The following is a 25,276-nucleotide window of genomic DNA, read 5'->3' on the forward strand; positions in this document are numbered from 1 at the left end:
CAAATCTTTAAATCCTTAACAAATCTTCCAATCCGTAACAAATCTTCCAATCCGTAACAAATCACAAATCAAAGAAATTTGCATAGATTTCAAATCTCGTACACATTTTTAACGAGTGACGGACCCCTCGGCCCAACCTGTAGAAGACGAAAATACAGTAGCAAACGTGCTAAAACAATTTTGGGAAATTGAATCTCTGGGTATTATTGAAAAGACCTCCCAAAGCTCATCCTTAGACGAAGAAGCTATGAAAAAATTAGAAGAGTCCATTACTTTTACGAATGGACGTTACGAGGTAGGCTTACCGTGGAAAGAAGACAATGGAGAGGCGTCGAACAATCTGAACGTGGCCATGAAGAGATTGTTTAGTTTAATACGAAGATTTAAACGAGATCCCGAGCTTTATCAAGCATATCAAGAAGTATTCGACCACTATTTGAAAACCGGAATTATTGAAGAAATTCATGATGACAGAGAAGCCAGGCCACTGAAGGAGAATTACTTGCCTCACCAACCCGTCATCAGGAAAGACAGAGAGACGACCAAAACAAGAGTCGTTTTTGACGGATCATCTCATGATTACAACCAACCCTCGATTAATGACCGTTTGATTCCGGGACCAAATTTAAATCCCGATTTGCTCGATATAATTATCAAGTTCCGGTCACACAAGATCGCCATTGTTTCTGACGTGGAGAAGGCTTTCTTGCAAATTTCCCTATCAGAAAAGGATCGTGACGCTGTCAGATTCCTATGGTTTAAAGATGATCCAAGCCAGATGGCCCAAAAAGAAGATCCTGAAGTAATTATCTATCGAATGAGAAGAGTCCTGTTTGGTCTCACTTCAAGCCCGTTTCTCCTGACTGCCACTATCAAGCATCATTTACAGAAGTACAAAGAGCAGTATCCCGAAACGTACAAGATTCTGAACAACGATCTGTACATCGACGATTTAGTGTCCGGAGACAAGAACGACGAATCAGCTTTTAAGAGGTCAAAGGAGTCCTGTAAAATAATGGAAGAGGGAGCAATGAACCTCCGCAAGTGGCAGACCAACTCTTTGGCATTACGCAAAAAGTGGCAAGATGAGGGAATGGTAGATAAACACCCTTCAGAACTAGAAGTCGATTTAACCGCTTCAACGCAGATGTTAAAGGTTCTGGGTATTTCATGGCATCCCAATGAAGACGAGTTCAGATTTCAAGTTGACCGGATACTGGAATATTTAGAAGAATTCAAAAATACAAAACGCAGCGTGCTGCAAACGTCAGCCAGAGTATTTGATCCAGCCGGATACATATCACCCTTTACAATCAAAAGCAAAATTCTCTTTCAAGAAATTTGGGAAAAAGGGGTTGATTGGGATGATCCCCTCCCCTTGGATCTTCTTAAGAAGTTTGAAGACTGGAGACATGATCTCCCTTTTTTGAGTGAGGTCACCATACCTCGATATTATCAATCAGCTCACCTAGAAGAAGATATTTTATCAACGCAATTGCATTGTTTCACCGACGCAAGCGAGCGGGCATATGGCGCCGTTGTTTATATACGCTACGAGACAACATCTGGAAGATTCGGTGTAAGCATGGTGGCGTCGAAAACAAGAGTATGTCCGATAAAAAAGATAACGCTCCCCAGATTGGAACTAATGGGCGCACTAATTGGGGCACGGCTAACTAAAAGGTTACAAACCATACTAGAAATTCAGGAAGAGAGGATAACCTTCTGGAGCGATTCCCTGGTGACGCTGCATTGGATAAAGGGAACCGCTAAGAAATGGCAACCGTTTGTCTCGAACAGAGTGTCCGAAATACAGCAATTAGCAGATCCCAAAACATGGAAGTTTTGCAAAGGAAAGGAAAATCCAGCGGATTTTTTAAGTCGAGGACAAGGCGTCAGAGAACTCATTTCAAACGAAGTCTGGTGGAACGGTCCAAATTGGCTAGAACTGCCAGAAGAACAATGGCCCGTGTCGAACCATAAATTTAAAGAATCTGATACAGCCATTAAGCAGATAATCGAGAGCGAGAAGCGAAAATGTTACGAAGAAGTCGCGCAGAACAGTTGCGCTGTAGAAGACAAGGTCGAAATTTTGGACCTAAATAAATATAGTACATTATCACGTCCCGTCAGAATTATAGCTTGGGTCATGAGATTCGGACATAACACTCGAAATTCTGGAAAGAAGAAGTCGGGAGAACTAAGCGCAGAAGAATTAATGAGCGCTGAACAACATTGGGTGAAACGCACTCAAGCTGAAGCCTTCACCGAAGAATTGAAGTCGCTGAAGACAAAGAAGAAAGTAACCAACCCCTCGAAAATTAAAGAATTTAACCCGTTTTTGGACGAAAACGAAATAATAAGAGTAGGGGGACGGTTGCAGGCTTCAGACTTCAGTTATAGCGAAAAACACCCGATTCTTCTTCCGTACCAACACCGTTTCTCAGAGCTACAATTAAACTCCGCCCATCAAAGAGTCTTGCATTCAGGGCTTTCGGATACCCTTGCTCAATCGAGAGAAGAATTTTGGATTATGAGGGGAAGGCAACTTGCCAAGAAAGTTTTAAATCGATGCATTGTATGTAAGAAATGGAAGGCACAGCCGGCCAGCGAACTTACTGCCCCCCTGCCAAGAGACAGAGTCACAGAAGCTCCTTCCTTTGAAATTACCGGGATGGACTTCGCTGGACCCGTGTACGTTAAGAACGCGGGACAAACTACGAAGGCTTATATCGCTCTTTTCACCTGCGGGGTCACAAGAGCCGTTCACCTTGAACTTACGTCAGACTTGACAACTGAAAATTTCATGTTGTCCTTTAGAAGATTCGTCGCTAGAAAAGGCGTTCCTCGCGTAGTATATTCGGACAATGCCCAGACATTTAAGAGGGCTGACAAGGAATTAAAAGCGGTTTTTGACACAATAGAAGATTCGAGAGTACAGAATTACTTCGGAAAGAACGGGATAACTTGGAAATACATTGTTGAGCGCGCGGCGTGGTGGGGAGGATTCTACGAGAGAGTGGTGCAAATGACCAAAAAAGTAATGAAGAGAATCCTGGGGCGAGCGTTTTTGTCCTTTGAAGAAATGACAACGTTTTTGGCTGAAACAGAAGCAACAATTAATTCAAGGCCAATTACGTACGTAAACAACGCTCCCCACGAACCGTCACCTCTGACCCCGAGCCATTTCCTATTGGGTAAAAGAGCTACATCACTCCCCCCTAAAGGGGCGTCGAAGTCGCAACCAAAGGATTCCACACAGGTGGAATTGACGAAACGTTGGAAGTATCGCCAGAGTTTATTGGAAAAACTTTGGTCTCGTTGGCGTTACGAGTACATTCTAGAATTGAAGTCAGCCCATAGGGTGTCGCAGCCAGGCGACGGCCAGATTAAAATGGGAGGCATGGTGTTATTGGTAGAAGATAAACAACCACGCCAAACTTGGCAATTATGCCGTATAGTAGAAGTTTTCAAGGGTCGCGATGGTCGCGTTAGATCATGTTTAATTAAATTACCGTTCGGAAAAACATTAAGAAGACCCATAAATCTATTGTGCCCTTTAGAAATTGAAACTGAATGATTTAACTGAATTGCTGGAAATTTATTTTGATTTGTAATTGTTTTTCAATTTTTTTGTTGTATTTGTATCTTTAATTCATGTAACAGAAGCGTAAATTTTGAATAAGAAAAAAATGTAGAATATAAATTGTACGGACTAAGGTATGAACAATCGTTCATAGGTGGGGAGAGTGTTGCAACCATAAGAGTGTAGAGGGGTTTTAAGACTCCTAAATAACGTGTAGGGTGGTCTAAAGGACCAAAAACCCCACTTCACGGAGGTCGCGGGGTTTTGGGAGAGAAAAACGTTCTCTCGCATGAAATGGAAAGTTTTTGAGTCACGCTCTCCCCATACCCCTTTTTTTTATTGAAGCTAGTTTTTTGAAGAAAGAAAGGCAGAAGTAAAAGAAGAGCGCGAGTGGAAGGATGTACTTCCTCTCGAAACATTAAAATTTTCACTTTTAAAACTACAGAAGAGTATTCGTAATTATTTCGAAACTAATGTTACAACATTAAAGCTTTTGGAAAATTTAAAGATTATCTTATCTTAAATTATGCTTTGAGGTTGATGTGTCAAAATATGATTTCCAACGTAACGATTTCCATGATCCACTCCCACTCTCGGTAATAACAAAAGGAGATGATCCAAAGGACATAGCTTTCCAGCCTAGGAATGAGGGTAATGTGTGTCAGGTTTTCTCTAACGAACGTCTCATCTCGAGTGTTCCTAAAACGTGATATCCCAAGGCTAGGCCGAATGTATTTACTGTAGAGTAAATGGTAGTTGAACACCCAAAGTTTTTCTCTACTAACATTTTTTCTCGGCGCAAACTAACATCAGCCGCGGAAAGCTGGGTCTCGCTAAAGAAATTCCACCCCCCTTAAAAAATGTACGAAACTTAAATTTTTCGATGGGAGGTTGGGTCCGCTTGTGATGAGCTTTTCGGCCAATAGAGAGACGTAGATCCGCTCGCGTAGATCTAAGGCGATCGGAGTTTACGTTATGGCGGAGCAAGTTAGGTGTAAATGTATTAATTTAGAAATGGATAAAAGGCTCTCAAAATAAACTCAGAGTATTTCCGCGCCAGAAAAATATAATTCCGTCGGCTTTCTCTAAAAACGTTTGCACACCACACGCCATAAAAAACGCAAACACAGTGCACTTGGATGAACCCTCCATGCTTGAACTTACTCGATAAAAAAATTAACCCCGCCTGTTTTACTTCACTCTCCACCGCTGTGGAGCGCTGCTTCAAAAGCTCGTTTTCGGTCGTGGCCGATATTTTAGAAATTTTATCTCTTCATTCACGCGAGCTCCGTTGGAAACTTTAAAAAGCTTAACGTCAGAACTTTCAGACACAGAGGCTACGGCAAAAAATCTTACATAGGAACTTGGTGTAAGATTATTCTACTTGTGGTAATAACTTGTAACATTTATTCCAACTCTCCTCCATCCGTGTCCACGTTACGTATTTTGTGAACGGCCCCTACAAGATGTTTGTGTTTTATCAAAAGCGGATTATGCTTCACGCATAAAGTACGTAAGTCCCACTTTTCCATAGCTTTGGCCATGGATTTCATGACATTCCCGAAGTAAAACCAATCATAAGCCCCTAACCGTAGATAGCCGCTTTAATGCCAGACCAATCGGCGACGGCTATTACTATTTTCTTGCAAGGGACCTCGACTCGACCTCGCCGTCGACATAACCGGAAAGCTCGGAAGGCAAAATACCGTAATCGTTCGTTAGTCGTTATATTATATTCAACGTTTTAAAGCTCAAGTTTCGAAAATTTTGAGTCATTTAATTAAGTCTTCAACTAAATATTATAAGATTTTTTTTAATTTCAACAGAAAAATAGCTCTGCGAATAATAGTAGACTCGAAAACTACCCTAAATTAAGCCTTGGCTAGGTATCAGCGGTATCCCGATTTCCGAGCCGCCGGCGGCTGAGCTCGCCGTAGCCGCGGGAATAGAAAACATTCCTCGTAAAAAACAGATACACGGCGTCTTAAAAGTCCAAGAAAAAGCTACCCAGATTGATAAGATCTTCGTGCCTTACTCCCAAATAATCTTTCGTATTGTGAATAGTTTTAACTAAAGAATATTTCAGACACTCTACTCAATATTTATAGTAGTACCCTAATTTCAACAGAAAAATAGCTCTGCGAATTATAGTAGACTCGACGAAAACTTCACTAAGCCTTGGCAAGGTAACAGCGCTATCCCGATTCCCGAGCCGCCGGCGGCTGAGCTCGCCGTAACCGCGAGAACAGAGAAAATTCCCCGTTAAAAACAGATACACGGCGTCTTAAATAGTCCAAGCAAAAGCTACCCAGACTGATAAGATCTTTGTTCCTTACATGCAAATAATCTTTGGTATTGTGAATAGTTTTATCTAAAGAATATTTTAGACACCCTATTCAGTCTTTATAGTAGTTCCCTAATTCACGTACCAGGTAAATTGGTTCTTAAGGCGGAAGGATCGAAGGATCCGAAAGAGCCGCGTTACCGAATTTTGTTCCTCCGCGTAAGGGGAGGTTCTTTCCTAGGAGCTTAGAGAATATCGTGTAGCTCTCCCAGGCACCTGTTACGTACTTCATGTGTAAAGCCTAATCGGCTTCTGGTTTTATTAAGGTCCGTCCACAATAGAGGTATTTTTTAGTTTCGCTCGTGCGCGCTTCGCACGCCAGTTACGCGCCTCGTACACACACAAAATATTTACTTCGCACGCGAGATTGGTCAGTACGCAGCACCAAGAAAATTTGTTTGAAATTTCAAACATTTTCGCGTCGCACGCTCCTACGCAGCCAATCAGGAGAAGCAATGAATCACGTGATCTTTTTAAGATGGCGTCAATCGGTGAAACACACCGCAAGCAGTTTTTAGAAATGAATTATCTCATGAGATTTTCTCAATAAATCGTAGAAATAAAATGAAAAATAAAAGAATATGGGTTTTGGGAAGTATAAGCTGACCGTGAGAAAGACGGAGATTTCCCTAATTTAGTCCCGAAATTAAGGCTGTACAGACTGTTAAAAAAGTCTTTGCGCGTTGCGTTTTTCGCACATATTTTACTATATTTCAAAAACTATTCAAGCTAGCGCTCTGGAATAAAGTGCGTTATAAAAGTTTTGCATTCCTCTTTCATATTTTACCCGTTCCAAAGTTGTCCTTTGCATACTTATACCGGAAACCGGAAATGTCAAAATTATCAACTTTGAAAATATTGGATTCTCGAGGATATAAATGCGATTTTCGGATTCCTTGGGGTCGATTCATATTTGAAAAGTGTTCACCAAATTCAATTCGGATGAATAGGTCACGAGTAATCAGCCTTTATTCAAAATCTGGCAAACTTGGTTAGAGTGACGATAATTCATAATCGAGTATCGAATCTTTGTCGTAATAATGCTTGTTAGATGTTATGACACTTTATGCATATATATATGATTGGTCTTGTGGCGCAATACTTTGAAACAAATCAGACGTTCATTAAAGGGATGGTGAAGTGGAAAATAAAGTAATTTTTTTATTGATTCTTCTATAAGACCAATCTGCATCGTGAAACATCCAGGAAATAACACCGAACGATTTTTAAACGACAATTAGTTTGAAATTTCATGGATAATTTTAAATAGGGATCTCCGACCAATCGCGTAGCGCCCCGCCTTTTTATCAACAATTTTCTCTTGGCACGCTCCGTGTTGAATCAATTTATCGCGAGATTTGAAAAAATTTGCACGATGTGACAATTGTGGCGCGAGACATGGAGTGTGCCACGAGAATTTTGTTAACACAAAGGCACGGCGTTACGGGATTGGTCGGAGTTCCTTATTTAAAACTATTCTTAAAATCATAGCCTAATTTGAATATTAAAATCAATGGGAGGTATTTCCTAAATTTTTCATTGTGCAGACTGGTCTTATAATTAGTAGAAGAATCGATATTTTCCACTTCCCACTCCCTTTAAGAGAAAACTCGCGTCTTTTGAAGAGGAGAAGCGGTTTGAAAATATTGTTATTTGGGCCATGAGCCCGTGATATCATAATATTTAGAACTCATATTAATGACGTCTAGGTCTTCAGCCCGATTCATTGCAGCCTAGAGAAAATCTCATTCATGATGGCATATGCGCTTCACGAGATCCCTTCAAATTAACATATTCGACAATTCCATATAAGAAACAACTTCAGAGGAGAGGAGGTTGACTATAGCCTCCCGCGTTTAGCGCAAATGTGAGGCCAGGGATATATTTAATTTTAGAAGTGGGAATAGAGATTAGAGTAATCTAGGAGCGCGTCAAATTCCCGGATCCCCTTCCACGGAAAGGAGGGGAATGAAAGAAGAGGCGTGTCAAAGCGACAAAGGTAAAAAGGAATAACGTATTTTTTGCCGATCCCGTCAGTAACGTCAGCAAAACGTAGTTTAATTGAGCAATACGAAAATTTAAACTTTTCATCACGCGTTAGAGGGAGGGCTCTATACTGGGCAATGAGTCGGACTGAATTAAACACTAACCGTTCTCGAATCCTGCTTCTAAAATTTAATCTATCTCTATTGAGGCTTAATAATAAAGCCGACCACAACCAAAGCATGGGCAAAGGCGTATTTCACAACTGACGTTCAAAGCTACCGATGGAAAAACCTAAAAATTAAATGAAAAAAAAAAAATGAATGAATGCCGGTGACAATGATCACAACTGAAAATAACAGCTAACAGCTAAAACGAACCCCGAACGGTAAACACTTGAAGTTGGTCTCTGCGCTGCTGGTCTGCTACTCCTTTCGTTTATTTTCTATGGCAAAAATACTAACTTTGGGAGGTATTGGGATATTAGGCCATTTTGTGTTTTAAGACTTTTATTGTGTAGGAAAGATAACTAGCCTTTTAAAAGAAATTTTGGATAACTATTAATATCATTATTGATAACTAGTTAACAGTTGAAAAATAATTATAAAATTTGGAGGAAAATTTTCAAATAACAAGACTTCCTTCGAGTTTCAAATTGAAGAATGGTCGTGTGGTTTATTGAACTATTTTATACAAACAAGACAGTCACTTTCAGCTTGAATTGTTGCTTGATATTTTATTGGACATCCCCTAGCCCTTAAAGGGAGGATGAAGAGGACAATAAAGTGATTTTTTATCGATTCTTCTTCTACTTATAAGACCATTTTGCATAGTGAAACATCCAGGAAATACCGTCTGCGTTCTTGAACTATCTATTACAAACAAGACTGTTATTTTCAGTTTCAATTTAAGCTTAATATTTGACTTAACCTCCCTCAGCCCTTAAACACATTTTTAATCTTTTATAAAATGACAGACATAAACGCTAAATCGGGTTCAAGTCGGGCCAATCCAAAGCGTTAATTCCTTCGTTCTCCAGAAATCTTGCAACGAGTCGGGACGTATGGGTTGGGCAATTGTCCTGTTGAGCCTGAAACCATACACTAAAACAATGTTTTAAGTTAGTCAAGAATAACTATCAGGTTATTAATATTAATACCGGGCACGACGTGGGCTGGCTACTCATACGGAGAAAAAAATACCAGCGAACAGGGCGCATCTCTATTTTTAATATATTTCAACGCTTTACCTCCTAATTTCATTAGAGTTTATGTCTGTCTTTTAGAATACGATTAAGAATGTGTTTAATGGGTTACCCCCCATTTCACCCAATTTAAAACACCCAATTCCCATTTACCCAATTCCCATTCAACCCAATTCCCAGTTCGCCTATCCCAATTAACCCAATATTGCATACCCAAAAAGACTCAAATAGAGTAGAATTTGATGGTTTTATTTATTTATTTTTTCTTAACATAAGGGATACACTTACTTGAAGTGTATAACCGCTCCAAAGAGGAAGAGACGTCCTCCTAACCAAACCAAACCTAACCTAACCTAATATAACAGTAATGTTTTGGAAAAGGCATATTATTTGAGAAGTAAATGAAGCTAAACATCAATATTTTGGAAAAGGCGTACCATAGTTAAATGATTTATAAAATATTACTAACCTAACCTAATATAACCTAACCTAATCTAGTCTAACCTAACCTAACCAAACCAAACCTAACCTAAACTAACCTAACATAACATAACAGTAATGTTTTGGAAAAGGCATATTATTTGGGAAGTCAATGAACCTAAACATCGATATTTTGGAAAAGGCGTACCATAGTTAAATGATTTATAAAATATTACTAACCTAACTTAACCAAACCTAACCTATCTAACCCTAACTCAGAATTACGGGGCATATTTTCCTTTCGAAGTCTTCAGCCATTCGACTTCCATATTTAATAAATTACACTGATCAACAGTCTCTTATATAATAATTTTAAAATATTGCTTTTTTAATGGAAAATACGAATTAGTAAAACGGGTATATTATTCGTGCCAAATTCCTGTGTTATTGCCTTTTGTGGCAAACGGGAATTGGGAGAAATACATTTGGGTGAATCAGGAATATATGATTTGGGTTAAATTCCTCTGATTGGGACAAATGAGATTGGGTGATATGGGGGGACACCGTTTAATGGGATGGTGAAATTAAAAATGTAATAATTTTTTATCGATTCTTCTACTAATTATAAGACCATTCTGCATAGTGAAACATCCAGAAAATATCTCCGAATGGTTTTGAAATTCCAATTAGGTTCAGATTTTACGGAAAATTTTAAATAATGACCTTCCGACCCATCGCGTAACGCCCTGCCTTCCTATTGACAAAATTCTCGCGGCACGCTCCATGCCGAATGAAATTTATCGCGAGATTTAATAAAAGTTGCTTGCGATGTGACTATCGTGGCGCGAGATATAGAGCGTGCAACGGAAATTTTGTTAACAGGAAGGCAGGGCGTTAAGCTATTAGTCAGTGGTGCTTATTTCAAATTATCTTTAAAATCTGAACCTAATTTGAATTTTAAAATCATTCGGAGACTGTATTTCCTGAATGTTTCACTGTGCCACTGTGCATATAATGGTCTCATAATAAGAAAAATCGATCAAAAAATCACTTTATTTCTCCTCTTCATCCTTCCTTTAACGACTAGGGGATGTCCAATAAAAGCAACAATTAAAACTGAAAGTGACTGTCTTTTTTGTAAAAAATAGTTTAATAAAGCACACGAACATTCTTCAATTTGAAACTCAAAGGAAGTCTTGTTATTTAAAAATTTTCGTCCAAATTTTATAAATAAATTTGAACTTTTAACTAAATATTAAAATTTATCCATAGTTTCTTTAAACAGGGTCGTTTTTCTTTCCTACACAATAAAAGTCTTAAAAAGTTAAAACACAAATGGCCTAATATCCCAATACCTCCCAAAGTTAGTTGTTTACTCTCCCTTTAAAATAGCACTCCCCCTTTAAAATAGCACTCCCCCTTTATTTTCCTAACCTGGCTGGTTTTAAAAGGAGAGTCTATAAAATACTGTTACAAGCCATAGAAAATAAACGAAAGGAGTAACAGACCAGCAGCGCAGAGACACCAACTTCAAGTGTTTACCGTTCGGGTTCGTTTTAGCTGTTAGCTGTTATTTTCACTAGTGATCATTGTTACCGGCATTCATTTTTTTTCATTTAATTTTTAGGCTTTTCCATTTGAACGTCAGTTGTGAAATACGCCTTTGCCCATGCTTTGGTTGCGGTCGGCTTTATTATTAGGCCTCAACAGAGATAGATTCAATTTTAGAGGTAGGAATAGAGAACGGTTAGCGTTTAATTCAGTCCGACTCATAGCCCAGTATACGTAATAAAATAACACGTAATAAAAAGTTTAAAATTTCAGACTGGCTCACTTAAACTAGGTTTTTATGACGTTGCTTACTGGGACGGCAAAAAATACGTAATTCCCTTTTACCTTTGACGCTATGACCTGCCTCTTCTTTCATATCCTACCGTCCCGAGGAAGGGGGTCCGGGACTTTTACGCGCGCCCAGATTACTCTGTTCCCTATTTCTGCTTCTAAAATAAAAAAATCTTTCAATGGCCTCACATTTGCGCTAAACGCGGAAGGCTATGGGCAACCCCAGGCTCCGTTTAGCGAAGCTCAATCGCTTAGCGAACGTTCCTAGCATAGAAGCAATCTCCTCTGAAGTTGTTTCTTATATGGAATAGTCGATTATGTTAATTTGAAGGGATCTCGTGAAGCGCATACGCCATCATGAATGAGATTTTCTCTAGGCTGCAATGAACCGGGCTGAAGACCTAGACGTAATTAATATGAGTTCTAAATATTATGATATCACGGGCTCATGGCCCAAATAACAATATTTTCAAACCGCTTCTCCTCTTCAAAAGACGCGAGTTTTCTCTTAAAGGGAGTGGGAAGTGGAAAATATCGATTCTTCTACTAATTATAAGACCAGTCTGCACAATGAAAAATTTAGGAAATACCTCCCATTGATTTTAATATTCAAATTAGGCTATGATTTTAAGAATAGTTTTAAATAAGGAACTCCGACCAATCCCGTAACGCCGTGCCTTTGTGTTAACAAAATTCTCGTGGCACACTCCATGTCTCGCGCCACAATTGTCACATCGTGCAAATTTTTTCAAATCTCGCGATAAATTGATTCAACACGGAGCGTGCCAAGAGAAAATTGTTGATAAAAAGGCGGGGCGCTACGCGATTGGTCGGAGATCCCTATTTAAAATTATCCATGAAATTTCAAACTAATTGTCGTTTAAAAATCGTTCGGTGTTATTTCCTGGATGTTTCACGATGCAGATTGGTCTTATAGAAGAATCAATAAAAAAATTACTTTATTTTCCACTTCACCATCCCTTTAATGAACGTCTGATTTGTTTCAAAGTATTGCGCCACAAGACCAATCATATATATATGCATAAAGTGTCATAACATCTAACAAGCATTATTACGACAAAGATTCGATACTCGATTATGAATTATCGTCACTCTAACCAAGTTTGCCAGATTTTGAATAAAGGCTGATTACTCGTGACCTATTCATCCGAATTGAATTTGGTGAACACTTTTCAAATATGAATCGACCCCAAGGAATCCGAAAATCGCATTTATATCCTCGAGAATCCAATATTTTCAAAGTTGATAATTTTGACATTTCCGGTTTCCGGTATAAGTATGCAAAGGACAACTTTGGAACGGGTAAAATATGAAAGAGGAATGCAAAACTTTTATAACGCACTTTATTCCAGAGCGCTAGCTTGAATAGTTTTTGAAATATAGTAAAATATGTGCGAAAAACGCAACGCGCAAAGACTTTTTTAACAGTCTGTACAGCCTTAATTTCGGGACTAAATTAGGGAAATCTCCGTCTTTCTCACGGTCAGCTTATACTTCCCAAAACCCATATTCTTTTATTTTTCATTTTATTTCTACGATTTATTGAGAAAATCTCATGAGATAATTCATTTCTAAAAACTGCTTGCGGTGTGTTTCACCGATTGACGCCATCTTAAAAAGATCACGTGATTCATTGCTTCTCCTGATTGGCTGCGTAGGAGCGTGCGACGCGAAAATGTTTGAAATTTCAAACAAATTTTCTTGGTGCTGCGTACTGACCAATCTCGCGTGCGAAGTAAATATTTTGTGTGTGTACGAGGCGCGTAACTGGCGTGCGAAGCGCGCACGAGCGAAACTAAAAAATACCTCTATTGTGGACGGACCTTAATAAAACCAGAAGCCGATTAGGCTTTACACATGAAGTACGTAACAGGTGCCTGGGAGAGCTACACGATATTCTCTAAGCTCCTAGGAAAGAACCTCCCCTTACGCGGAGGAACAAAATTCGGTAACGCGGCTCTTTCGGATCCTTCGATCCTTCCGCCTTAAGAACCAATTTACCTGGTACGTGAATTAGGGAACTACTATAAAGACTGAATAGGGTGTCTAAAATATTCTTTAGATAAAACTATTCACAATACCAAAGATTATTTGCATGTAAGGAACAAAGATCTTATCAGTCTGGGTAGCTTTTGCTTGGACTATTTAAGACGCCGTGTATCTGTTTTTAACGGGGAATTTTCTCTGTTCTCGCGGTTACGGCGAGCTCAGCCGCCGGCGGCTCGGGAATCGGGATAGCGCTGTTACCTTGCCAAGGCTTAGTGAAGTTTTCGTCGAGTCTACTATAATTCGCAGAGCTATTTTTCTGTTGAAATTAGGGTACTACTATAAATATTGAGTAGAGTGTCTGAAATATTCTTTAGTTAAAACTATTCACAATACGAAAGATTATTTGGGAGTAAGGCACGAAGATCTTATCAATCTGGGTAGCTTTTTCTTGGACTTTTAAGACGCCGTGTATCTGTTTTTTACGAGGAATGTTTTCTATTCCCGCGGCTACGGCGAGCTCAGCCGCCGGCGGCTCGGAAATCGGGATACCGCTGATACCTAGCCAAGGCTTAATTTAGGTAGTTGCGAAAAACGCAACGCGCAAAGACTTTTTTAACAGTCTGTACACAACAAAATACATCAAGCTGAGAAAGGCAAAGGAGCAAACTAGACTGCGAAGTTGCGGCATTTCCTATTGGTTGATACAAACAGGCGTGGCGCTTGCGCTCCTTACAATGGAAAATAAACTTCGTGTGTGTGGACGAGATGCGAGTGAAGCGCGCCAAGCTAGCGATCGGGCAACGCGTGCGAGGCGTGCGAAATGTCAGTAGTGTGGATGGACCTTAATTCTTTGCGAAATCATTATTGGAACTTCACAATGTCCAAAAAGTCAAAGAACAAATCTGTCTTGAGCGGTTAACGAAACGAACTGATTCAACAAATATTTCAAGTAATAAGGAACATTAAAGTATTGAAAGTAACCAGCCTGCGACTGAACCAGTATAAACTATACTTGGATCTAGTGCGTCACTTAGGCGAAAGAATATTTAGGTCTCTTCGTCGACTTAAGACGCTTCTTCGATCAATAATGACACAGAAGCACTTAACACACCTTATTCTACTACATATACATCGTGACAAATCAGCGGAACTAGATGTAGAAAACATTGCATCGGAATTTGTAAATAAAACCCCCGAAAGAAAGGCTGTATTCGGTGCTTGCTCAAAGTGAATTATCATTTATTCCATATTAATTGCAAATACATTTTTACGTTGAAACAGATTATAATTATTATGCGTAATTCTTTACTATGCCTATAAGTTTCTCTTTTTACCTCTCCGAGTGACGTATGTCACGGAGAGGTATTACACCGGCCGTGTCTGTCTGTCAGACCCCACGTGACCGCGTTCGCAGTTTGCGTATCAGAGTAAACGTGTTGCCAATTTCCGGACTGCATAGACAGTTCACGGAAATTTGGGTTTGTCTCCTCTGGCTATTCTACTTGAGTTCCAACACCACCAGCTTTGGTTTTCGTCAACTGCACATGGACACTAGTCTGTACTTGCTAGCTTCCTAGCACAAACATCTTCTGATTTTCGTCAATTTCACCTTGCACCAGCTTCTATGAACCACCATCTTCTGTTCTTCGTCAATTCCACATTGACACCAGCTTCTATGCACCACCATCTTAAGGGTCTTTGTCCATTCCACATGGACGCCAGTCAGTCCATTCCGGCTTCTTTTCCTTCGTCACCGTTTGGTTTCAAGATATACGTGGCGATCGGCTAGGGTTACGAGAAACGTCTAGCCTCCCAATGGCAGGGCTTCCACCATCGGTTCACGCGAATGCGTTTTTATCTATTATTGGTTTCAAGATATACGCGGCGCTCGGCTAGGGTTACGAGAAACGTCTAGCCTCCCAATGGCAGGGCTTCCACCATCGGTTCACGCAAATGCGCTTTTATCTATTATTATAATGGAAACGAATTGTATATATATCCCAAAATTTTAAAAAAGCGGGCAAGAGGGGTACCCTTCACTTTAAACGTCAATATTAGCAAAGTTTCGAAAGATAATAGGAACAACTTTATTTTAAACGATTTAACTATTTTTAAAGTTATTTACTGGCGATTAAAATAATTAATATCATTTATATTTAATTAATTATTTAAGATAAACTTATTTCTATGTAATGACACAAGTTAGAGTTTATATAGAACGAGTAACGAAGATTGCATCCGAATCCAAACACTACTCGCACATCAAAGTTAATATAAAGCGAGTAGGATGACAAGATCTCTTACAAAACGATAACATTTCCTTTTTGCAGAATATTAAATGTAAATATTTTAAATATTTTTCGGCATTACGATTCTTTAAGTACTTCTGTAGCTATAAAGCTCTGTTTCATCTTAATATTCCAAGAACATCTTTTGATATTAACATTTCAAATTTGGTGTTTACTTTATAATTCAGCTTTACTACATTTATATATAGTGTAATCGCATTTTTTATACCCATTATATAATATGGGTCTTAATTCTTCATCTATCCACAAGTGTTGAAACTATTGGGTCTGTGAAATGAGATACCCTAGATTTAAACTAGAAATGACCTTGTTTCGCCTCCTCTTATAGGAGGTGTTAACGGTTCAGAGTGAGCCGAAAGTTAAATACAACCTTCAGTGATACATTTAGGTCCTCATTAGAATTATTGAGGATACAAAGGAAATTATTAAACGCTTAAGCCTTTGCTAAAGACCTTGGCAATATTTCGCCAATTTGAATGATGTATTTCCGGTTTTTCTCATTGGCTGGTGGACCTGTGTTTAGAAAGTAAATTCGTCTCGGCTCGGAGAGGTTTATTTTGGTTTCCCAACTTGTTTAAAATGACTAAAGGCTCGTTTACATGTGAGCGAGAATTAAGCTTAAAGCGGAGAGTAGAAGTTGAAAGTCGAATCTTTTTCTCGCGCCTAAAAAAATCGCGTCTGCCAAAAGCGTTTGTTCCCGCTGCTCCACCCGCTCCTTCGTTTACATACGAGCTGGGCGGTAGCATGAGCCTAGATTGCAGAGTTCTCTTTCAGTCGGAAGTAAACAAATAAAATGGCGTCGACTGTCGTTAGTTTACTTCTGCTTAAAAAGAAACTATTGCTTTTGAAAAACATTCGACATTTATAACATAAAAACAAGAGAAAATTAGAACGGAACGTCGTTGGTGGGTGCATCCTATATGGAAAAATAGAATCAAAGAAGGCTATTTTCGCCTTGGGAACGTTACTAGATATAATTTGTCAAGGTGCGTATATTTTCTCTACTTGTGCTTGAGAATAATTTTGATTTAATTGTCGAGCTTGAAAGGATGAGGCAATGTGATTACACGTATTTCAAAAATTTTATCTTGTTCTTTTAAAGACATTCTCAATGGTGGTGCCTAGGCCCATTTCGCGAGTAAAACAAACGCAAAAATATCAAACGATATTCGGTCCTTGGATATTATTGGCTTGGAAAATCACGTGACTCTTTGCGACTAGTAAACATGAGCTGAAAAATCTACCACGGCTGATCGGAGCTTATTCGGAACACCCGCTTCATCTATGAGCAACAAGCGCGACTTGAAAAGTTCTCGCTTGTTTGTAAACGGTACGCCTAGGGAACTCAAACTCCAATACGCCTCATCTCTCAGCTTTACGCTTCGACTTTTTCCATTTCTCGCGCACATGTAAACGAGCCTTAAGGGGAAGTTAAAACCAGTAGTATTTACTAAGCTTACATCAAGACAAAACTTATAATTGCATTTTGTTTGATTGTGTAACTCTGATTTCATGTCCACCTTTGTTTCAAACTTTCCCATTCTTCAAGGATTTTTCTCAACCACACATAAGCCAGCTAAAATTCTCAGCCCCCCCCCCCCAGGTTCAAAAATGTTCCGACGCCCCTGGTTATGGGTCTAAAAGAAATAGGTCTACATCTTTTCTACCCAACGGTCAAACGTATATACATCTGTCTGACGCTGTTTACATCAAAACACTGACATAGATTTTATTATATAGAGGTTAGGTGACATACATGCCATGTTCTATTTGGAGTTCCACAGGGCTCGGTTCTCGCGCCATTGCTTTTCAACCTGTTTGTGGCCGACCTACCATCCGTTTTATCTAACGATGTTCCATCTATCAATATGCGGATGACAGTTACATTTCTCAGGACATACGCGAGGCATCCGACCGGTCTGATTTGCAGGAAAATATCGATCGAGTTTATCAATGGGGTGTTGCCAACAACATTTCGCTTAATATCCGGAAATGTAATTTCATGGTTCTGACAAGAAGAAAATATCTAGATCGACGACACTCCAATGACACGTGTTGTCTTCATGCGGCTACTAGGAGTCAGGGTCAGCTGCGACCTATGCTGGGCTTCTCATGTCGCCTTTTCTGCTAACCGTGCCAAACGTTTGTGTGGATTGAATCGTAGAACGACTGGCTCTCTACCTGTTTTGGAGTTTGCATCCCCGGTTTGGAATCCTTACCTGAAGAAAGATATTTCTACCTTAGAAGGTGTTCAACGGCGTTTCACATGCTTCATTCTGAAGTCTCTCAAACCGCATAAAATCAATCATATACCATATATAGACAGGCTGTGAACCTTACATCTTTTGCCACTGTCCGTTAGTCGTGATGTTTGCGATATGGTTACACTTGTCCGCCTGGCCACTTCACCTACCTTCCGCCTACACGAATTTATGACCTTGAATCAGAGACATGCCGTTTCGACGTTCTCAATAAAATATGCGCGATGGCTTGCCTTTAAGAACTCATTCTTCTACAGAAGCGCTAGTGCTTGGAACGCGTTACCTGAAAACCTCACATCAGACGCTACTGATTCATCGATTTTACAGTTTCGGTCTTTAATTTCGAAATTTTTGCTAGATGCCTGGGTCTTTGATTTTCCTTCAAATTATTTAACTTTCATTCATTTTATTTTTAGTATATTTATATCTGTGCATTAAGTGTTTTTGTATTGTCCCGGTAATCACCATGAATAGGCTTTGCCTCTGTGGTTGCCTTCGGTTTCCCCCGCTAAATAAACATTATTATGAGTTAATGAAATCAAATAAAAACACACAAACATACAGCGCTCACATAATCAGTTGAAATTATGTCCTCCTTTGGTTGCAATCGGTACTTAAACTGATTCGAGATGGGACCCTTAAGACTATTTTTCACAATGGGCATTGCTCTTTCTTTTAATTTTTATGGTAAGTGATCAAAATTTAGAGTAAGCAGTAACAATCATGTGTTTCTGGTTTCGAGTCGTCAGGGCTTGTTGCGAGAAGAGAGACAAACACCAATAATTTATTTTCTTAGTGATTGCACAAGATCAAAGCAATGCAAAGTATCCTATTGCAAGTTCTCACCCCGCTTGTTAAAGGAGTTTTCCTCCGCGGTCTAACCCGGTTTCTCCTTTCCATCAAAAATTGCAGAGGTTAACGGTAATAGTTAGTATAGGGCTTTGTAGGTTAGCTGTGGCATAGGGGCTAGCCACCACCCCTCTATGCATTGTAAAGGGACCCACCTGTAAATAAGCCACAGGCTTAGTTTGGAAGACCCTTCGTATACAAAGCTTAGATTATTATTACTGCCGAACAACTCGAGGAACTCCGCAAGATGTTCAATTTCCCTTCATCTGTACTAACCCAAACCGGAGAACCCTTTAAATTCGAAGATTTCAAATCAGATTATGGTCTCCTTTCTTTCATAATTATTTTAATTCAAGCTGTCGACAGCTACGTGAGCAATGGTAAATGAACTCACTTTCAAGCTTAACACGTCTCTTAAAATTCTCGCGTGATCAACTGGTTTCACGGCAATTGAAAAGGTGTAGTCCCATCAGAATCAGCAAGAGCTATTTGTAATAATTCCTCCAGGTTCTTTTCGCCAAGCTGAGAACTACGCGTTTTACGTAACGTTATCCAAAAACCCGACTATTTTCTTTGGTGACTGCGCTGGCTCAGCGCTGAGCAGCGTGACGTCAAAATTCATAAACCAAATCCCATTCTGTAGGACACTGCTTACAGCGCTGAGCTCTGCTGAACGCGACCCAGATTTCCACCATGATGCTTTATTCAATTATAAAATCAAGGCCTGATTACATAAAGGTGTATTTCACTTTCGGATCATTCTGAACCGTTAAGGTATGTCCGCACTAGGCATAAATTTTCGCTCGCCACGCTACGTACGCTACGCTCGCCGCGCACGCCGAGAAAAACCACTGTCCGCACTTGGCAAATTTTCGCGCCAACCGCGCTGGGCGAAGGAGGCGTAGAGAGAAAAAATGTTCGCCAAGCTGAACTTTTTTCGTCGGTCTCGCCGGTGTTGGTGGCGTACATCCAATTAGCGAGCGTTCAAATGAAAGATACTTTTCGTTTTCTAGCTTTGGCTTGACGAGATTTTTCTCGTTCCCTCGAGGCATATTCGGGATCTGCTCTTTTTAGCGCCATTCTCTGCCTAGTTTTCATACGCTGTTCTGCTTCAGAAGTTTTACTTCTACATTGTTCAAATAACTGAGATGACACTTTTGGTACATTATCTCCAGGAGGATTAATGCTATCATTACCCACGTCTTCACATAGTCTTGATGTTTGTATTTTTTGTTTGGAAGTGGTTTCTGATTCAAAATTAACGGCACCTTCTGTTTGGTCCGCCATCCCCGTTGAGGCACCAGCGCCGTCGATTTAGCAGAATGTGAGGGCCCGAGGGGGGATTCAAAATTCGAGAACTTGTGACGGAGAAAATAGGTATAACCAGAAGTATATAATACTTCTCTTCGAGAGAAGTGTACCACAAAGCTGGGTGAGTGTAACGTCATTCTTCCCAACATCGGAACACTTAGAGCAAGGTTACTAAACCGAATCACATACACGATAAATAGTTCCCTCATCATTACTCTATGCGTTTAAATATTTGGCAAGACGCGCTTGCGCATTTTGTCCCACGTCAAGACGAGGTTTGTGGGATGATTGCTGGGGATTTAGTGCCAAACAACTATTGAATTCACCTTACGGTGCGATGCCCATTTGTAGTTTGATGAGCGGGAACGCAAACTAAAAGGGGGAGCCTGGGAAGAATGACGTTACATAACTACAGCATTAAGAGGATACAGAGCGTCATCCTTCTTCTATTATCCCCTTCTGGTATAACCTAATTTACGGACAACGATAATTGAATATTTTAAAAGAACATTCTGGTACATTTTTATACGCTTAACAACGTATTTATATTATATCCACATTTAAGATATTCAACCTTTAAATTGATAGTGAATGTTAGGAAACAATCAAATGCTTTTTTTGTCTAGATTGACTAACTGGTATAAACTAAACCGTTCTGGTAAAGTTTTATACGCTTAACAACATACTTAAATTTAATTAAGATTGTGCGTGTCAGTTTTAAGATATTCAACATTTAAAGGTAGAGTGCAACAATTTTCACCTATTTGCTATCAGTTTTCCTAGTTTGTAATCGAGTTCTACGCGGTTCCTCATATTATAGTGATAGTTTTTATTTTAGTTCAATGCGGTTAATAAACATATACACTGTCAAATTGAAGATATTTAACTTTGGAGTTGAATACCTTGATATTATATAAATTTGTCACCATGCCCATGTGCCATCTATGGAAGAACAGTGTAACAAATTTATAATAATTGCTCTTTTAACCAAATTTTTACCTCCTCGTGTGACGTATGTCACGGAGAGGTTCTAATTTCAACGGGTCTGTCTGTCTGTTGTTGCACCCCAGGGGACCGTGTTCGCAGTTGGCAAATCGGGGCAAATGTGTTCTCAATTTACGGACAGGAATTATGGAAAATTGTATTCCACTTACACTGTCTATTACACCATTGCCACCACCATCTTCTAGTCATTTGTCCATCCCACATGGACACCACTCTATAGTTATTAGCTTCTATACATTACCATCACCTGGACTTTTTCCATCCCACATGGACACCAGTAGGCACTTACTGGCTTTTAAACACCCCCATCATCTGGTCTCTTGTCCCTCCCACTTGGACACCAGTCTGTACTTACTGGTTTCTAATCACCACTATTTTCTGCACTTTGTCCATCCCATATGTACACCAGTCAGTACACACTGGCTTATAATCATCAACTGCTCTTTGTTCATCCCACATGGACACCAGTCTGTACACACTGGCTTCCACACACCACCATCTTCTGGTCCTTGTCCATCCCACATGGACACCAGTAATAAATAATTGAGTAAATAATTGAGACCTGAGGTGAAGTAAACTATGGGTTTTGATTTGCGTGTCTGAAATGAAGAGACATCATCGGTTCAGAGTGAGCTGAAAGTTAAATACACGTTTAAACAATAAGGTTTAGATTGTTAGGAGTTGACGCTTAAAACCGTTTTAAATCTGGCGCGGTTATTGATTATATGAACACTAGCGACATCTACAAAAGCAAGCTAGCATTTTTAATCATGTATGAGTCAGCTAGGTTAAGAAACCGACGTCCAATTATCTTTTCAGTCTTTCGTAGCATATTTTGTCATTTCTCTTGTTAATAAATCGTCTTTCGTTATGCTTGAGTAGTTCTTATTTAGCTACAGTACAAATTATAACACAGATTTTATAAAAGAAGATAGCATCATGGTGGCAATTAGATCACTGAAAGGGCTAATCGTAATCGGGTTGTAGCTTCGGAGTTTTCATTCTTGTTATGGTGCGCATTGACTTTCATTGCGTCTAACCACAAGTCAGCTTTGGTGATATTTAACGTTAACACTCATGTTGGCAAACTAAGAATATCGTTGAGGTGAAACGAGATGTTAGGGCCACATCATAGTGATGTTAGGGCCATATCATAAATTATATAAAAACGTCTTGGTTTGGACCAAGGCCGAAAAAACAAACGATATGTGTGAGGTTTATCAATTGACTGAAGTTCAGATATTGAAATTTTTTTCTAGTTCTTTTTATCCACTCAATCCTTAATCAATATTTAATTCAATCAACTGATTTTACTGTTAATCGATCTAGTCCTTCTAAATTAATTTAAAAAATTACATATCTACGCTTTTTCAAGAACAATTACATTTTCCGAAAACATTTTATCATGAAAATAATTATTTTGAGTGGAGTACGTGTTGAGAGCACAGTATTGAATATTTGAAATGTTCTACTGGATGTCTAAAAAGAGCAAGCGAACTTTGGCATAACTCGAATGGAAAATGTAAATATTTAATCGTGGATTCCAAACAAGGGTGTTATGCGAATTTATAGATTTAATTTCGTATATCGAAATGCTATATTTCTATTGTCGCCTCTATGATGGTAAAGTTGCACTGGAACTTCCATTTCCGTACTTAAGAATTTCTTGGTCATAACTCAGTCTATGGTAATATTGGCTGAGTGTGTTGCGACGGCTCAGATGATCCATACACTGAAACCACTGGTGATTATAAAATGCCATATATTGGGAAAATAGAGGAAGGGGGGGGGGTTGTCGGAGTTAAATGTGACCTTCTTGGCATAACTAGTAATGAATGATGTGTTTAACCATATTATTTCCGCGGGAAATGTATATAACAAGTACTGAGAAGTATTTCTGTTTATGTGATCTTTACCCTTTACCACACAGGATGAACTTTGTTGCTTTGTCTTAAGTAGACGACATTCACTGTAAACGACAGTCTTATCAACAACTTAAAACAGATATAAACTTCTTTTGGTGCAAACTTGAAAATTTTTCAAGCCAGCGACAATTAAAACTATGTCGGTCAAGGTGATCGCAAGTTAGTGAGTATCGACACGAAATCCCTTCAAAATAATTAAATTCATGATAAAATGTTTTCGGAAAATGTAATTGTTCTTGAAAAAGCGTAGATATGTAATTCTTTCAATTAATTTAGAGGGATTAGATCGATTAACAGTAAAATGAGTTGATTAAATATTGATTAAGGATTGAGTGGATAAAAATAACTAGAAAAAAATTTCAATATCTGAACTTCAGTCAATTGATAAACCTCACACATATCGTTTGTTTTTTCGGCCTTGGTCCAAACCAAGACGTTTTTATATAATATCTGTCACTTCAGTCTTAATGTAATTAAATTTTGAATAATTATGTTTGCTTTACCGACATACATTTGCACTCTAAAATATAATGGTGCATTCAAACACCATATATGCTGTTTTTTCCAGTGCCAAAAAAGACATCATTTAGGGTGTACTTTAACCCCATTTCTATGATCAATTCACGCCATTTACTAAGATTATTCGCAAGTATTAAGGAAATATTAGGCATTTAAGCACCATTTACAGTGGCTTTTAACATCTTTTTTAGACAGTCTGTTGAACTTCTAATATTACTTAGTTTAATGGTTTTAAAAATAGGGAAAAAGTAAGCTACCTATGTCACATTATTAAACCAAGTGAAGTGAAATAATTGTTAAATATTTATTATAACCACTACACCACAGTAACGTGGTAAGTCTAAGAGATCTAGCTAATTATTATGCCCAATCACGATGGTTAAAACATGTATCTTCCTGGGCTCGAACGTGGGACATCCCCCGTGTGAAGCGGGCGTGATAACCACTACACCATAGATGCGTGGTAGCACTGAGTTTTCCAAGAGATCTAGCTAATTCTTATGTCCAATCCCGATGGTCAATACATGTATCTACCAGGGCTTGAACCTGGGACCTTCCGCGTGTGAAGCGGACGTGATGACCACCACACTACAGATACGTAGTAACACTGAGTTTTCCAAGAGATCTAGTTAATTATTATGTCCAATCCCGATGGTCAATACATGTAACTACCAGGGCTTGAACCTGGGACCTTCCGCGTGTGAAGTGGACGTGATAACCACCACACTACAGATACGTAGTAACACTGAGTTTTCCAAGAGATCTAGTTAATTATTATGTCCAATCACGATGGTCAATACATGTATCTACCAGGGCTCGAACCGGGGACCTTCCGCGTGTGAAGCGGACGTGATAACCACCACACTACAGACACGTAGAAACACTGAGTTTTCCAAGAGATCTAGCTAATTATTATGTCCAATCACGATGGTCAAAGCCGTACTTCTGTAATTAAGTAAAATTAACATACTTAGACTTAATTGTTTTGATCAAGCTGGCCGATAGCACACACTGAATACTTAATTGTTAATTTAAGATAATTCCGAAAAGTATCTTCGCTGTAGTTTTTAAGTTATCGGTGGGGAAAAATCACGAAAAACCCATGTTAATCTCCATAGGAAATTAGCAAAAGCGGGTGAATATTACTTTAACGTTACAAAACGGTATCAAGTCATATCTACAAGGGCCTACCGGCCCTGTAGAATAACACAGGACTAACATTTAAGTTTCGCGCCTTCCTATCACATATTCAATAACAGATGGCCCCACTACGGCCTGTAGAAATATATCTCGAAAACCAGCATGCCAAATAATCTCTCTTCAAGTCTTCAGTTCGCGCTCAGACTTCACGGTCTTCACCTTGTACCAGTATAAATCCTTGTTAACTATTTTTGTAATACCAGGGCGTGAAATTGTAGCATTTATTGTAAAACAGTAAATATTATTCAAAAATAAACTCCACTAAACATTGAAATTAAAGAAAATTATTAACTTAAACTCGTTTTATATACTAAATCAAAAATTCCATTAACTCAGTTAAGATTCCTATTTCACACTAGTTAATTTATATTATCTTTAAAATACATAAATAGGCGTACAAAAGTTTGGGGTAAACTAGTGAATGTTCGACAAGTATCAAATCTCCACTAAACATAGCAAAGAAGCTAAATTATTTATTGAAACTAATTTTATAAGCTAAAATAACATT

At 38.9% G+C, this 25,276-nt stretch overlaps 1 protein-coding gene and 2 non-coding genes across 3 annotated transcripts; 1 reads left to right on the top strand and 2 right to left on the bottom strand.

Annotated features, from left to right (window-relative positions):
• The first annotated feature begins 247 nt into the window (after positions 1-247).
• Positions 248-3,580, top strand: LOC149602755 (uncharacterized). Its single transcript, XM_089860239.1, has one exon. It carries the CDS (start codon positions 248-250, stop codon positions 3,578-3,580), a length of 3,333 nt encoding a protein of 1,110 aa, XP_089716365.1.
• Positions 3,581-24,093: 20,513 nt separating this feature from the next.
• Positions 24,094-24,166, bottom strand: TRNAV-CAC (transfer RNA valine (anticodon CAC)). Its single transcript has one exon. It is a non-coding gene; the product is annotated as a tRNA-Val (tRNA).
• A 203-nt stretch (positions 24,167-24,369) lies between these two features.
• On the bottom strand, positions 24,370-24,442 carry TRNAV-CAC (transfer RNA valine (anticodon CAC)). The gene has a single exon. It is a non-coding gene; the product is annotated as a tRNA-Val (tRNA).
• Between the last annotated feature and the right edge of the window lie 834 nt (positions 24,443-25,276).

This window comes from Phalangium opilio, unplaced genomic scaffold (genome assembly GCF_054372755.1).
Source record: "Phalangium opilio isolate 3A_F unplaced genomic scaffold, DU_Popi_V2 ptg000352l_1, whole genome shotgun sequence".
NCBI classification, from domain to species: Eukaryota; Metazoa; Arthropoda; class Arachnida; order Opiliones; family Phalangiidae; genus Phalangium; species Phalangium opilio.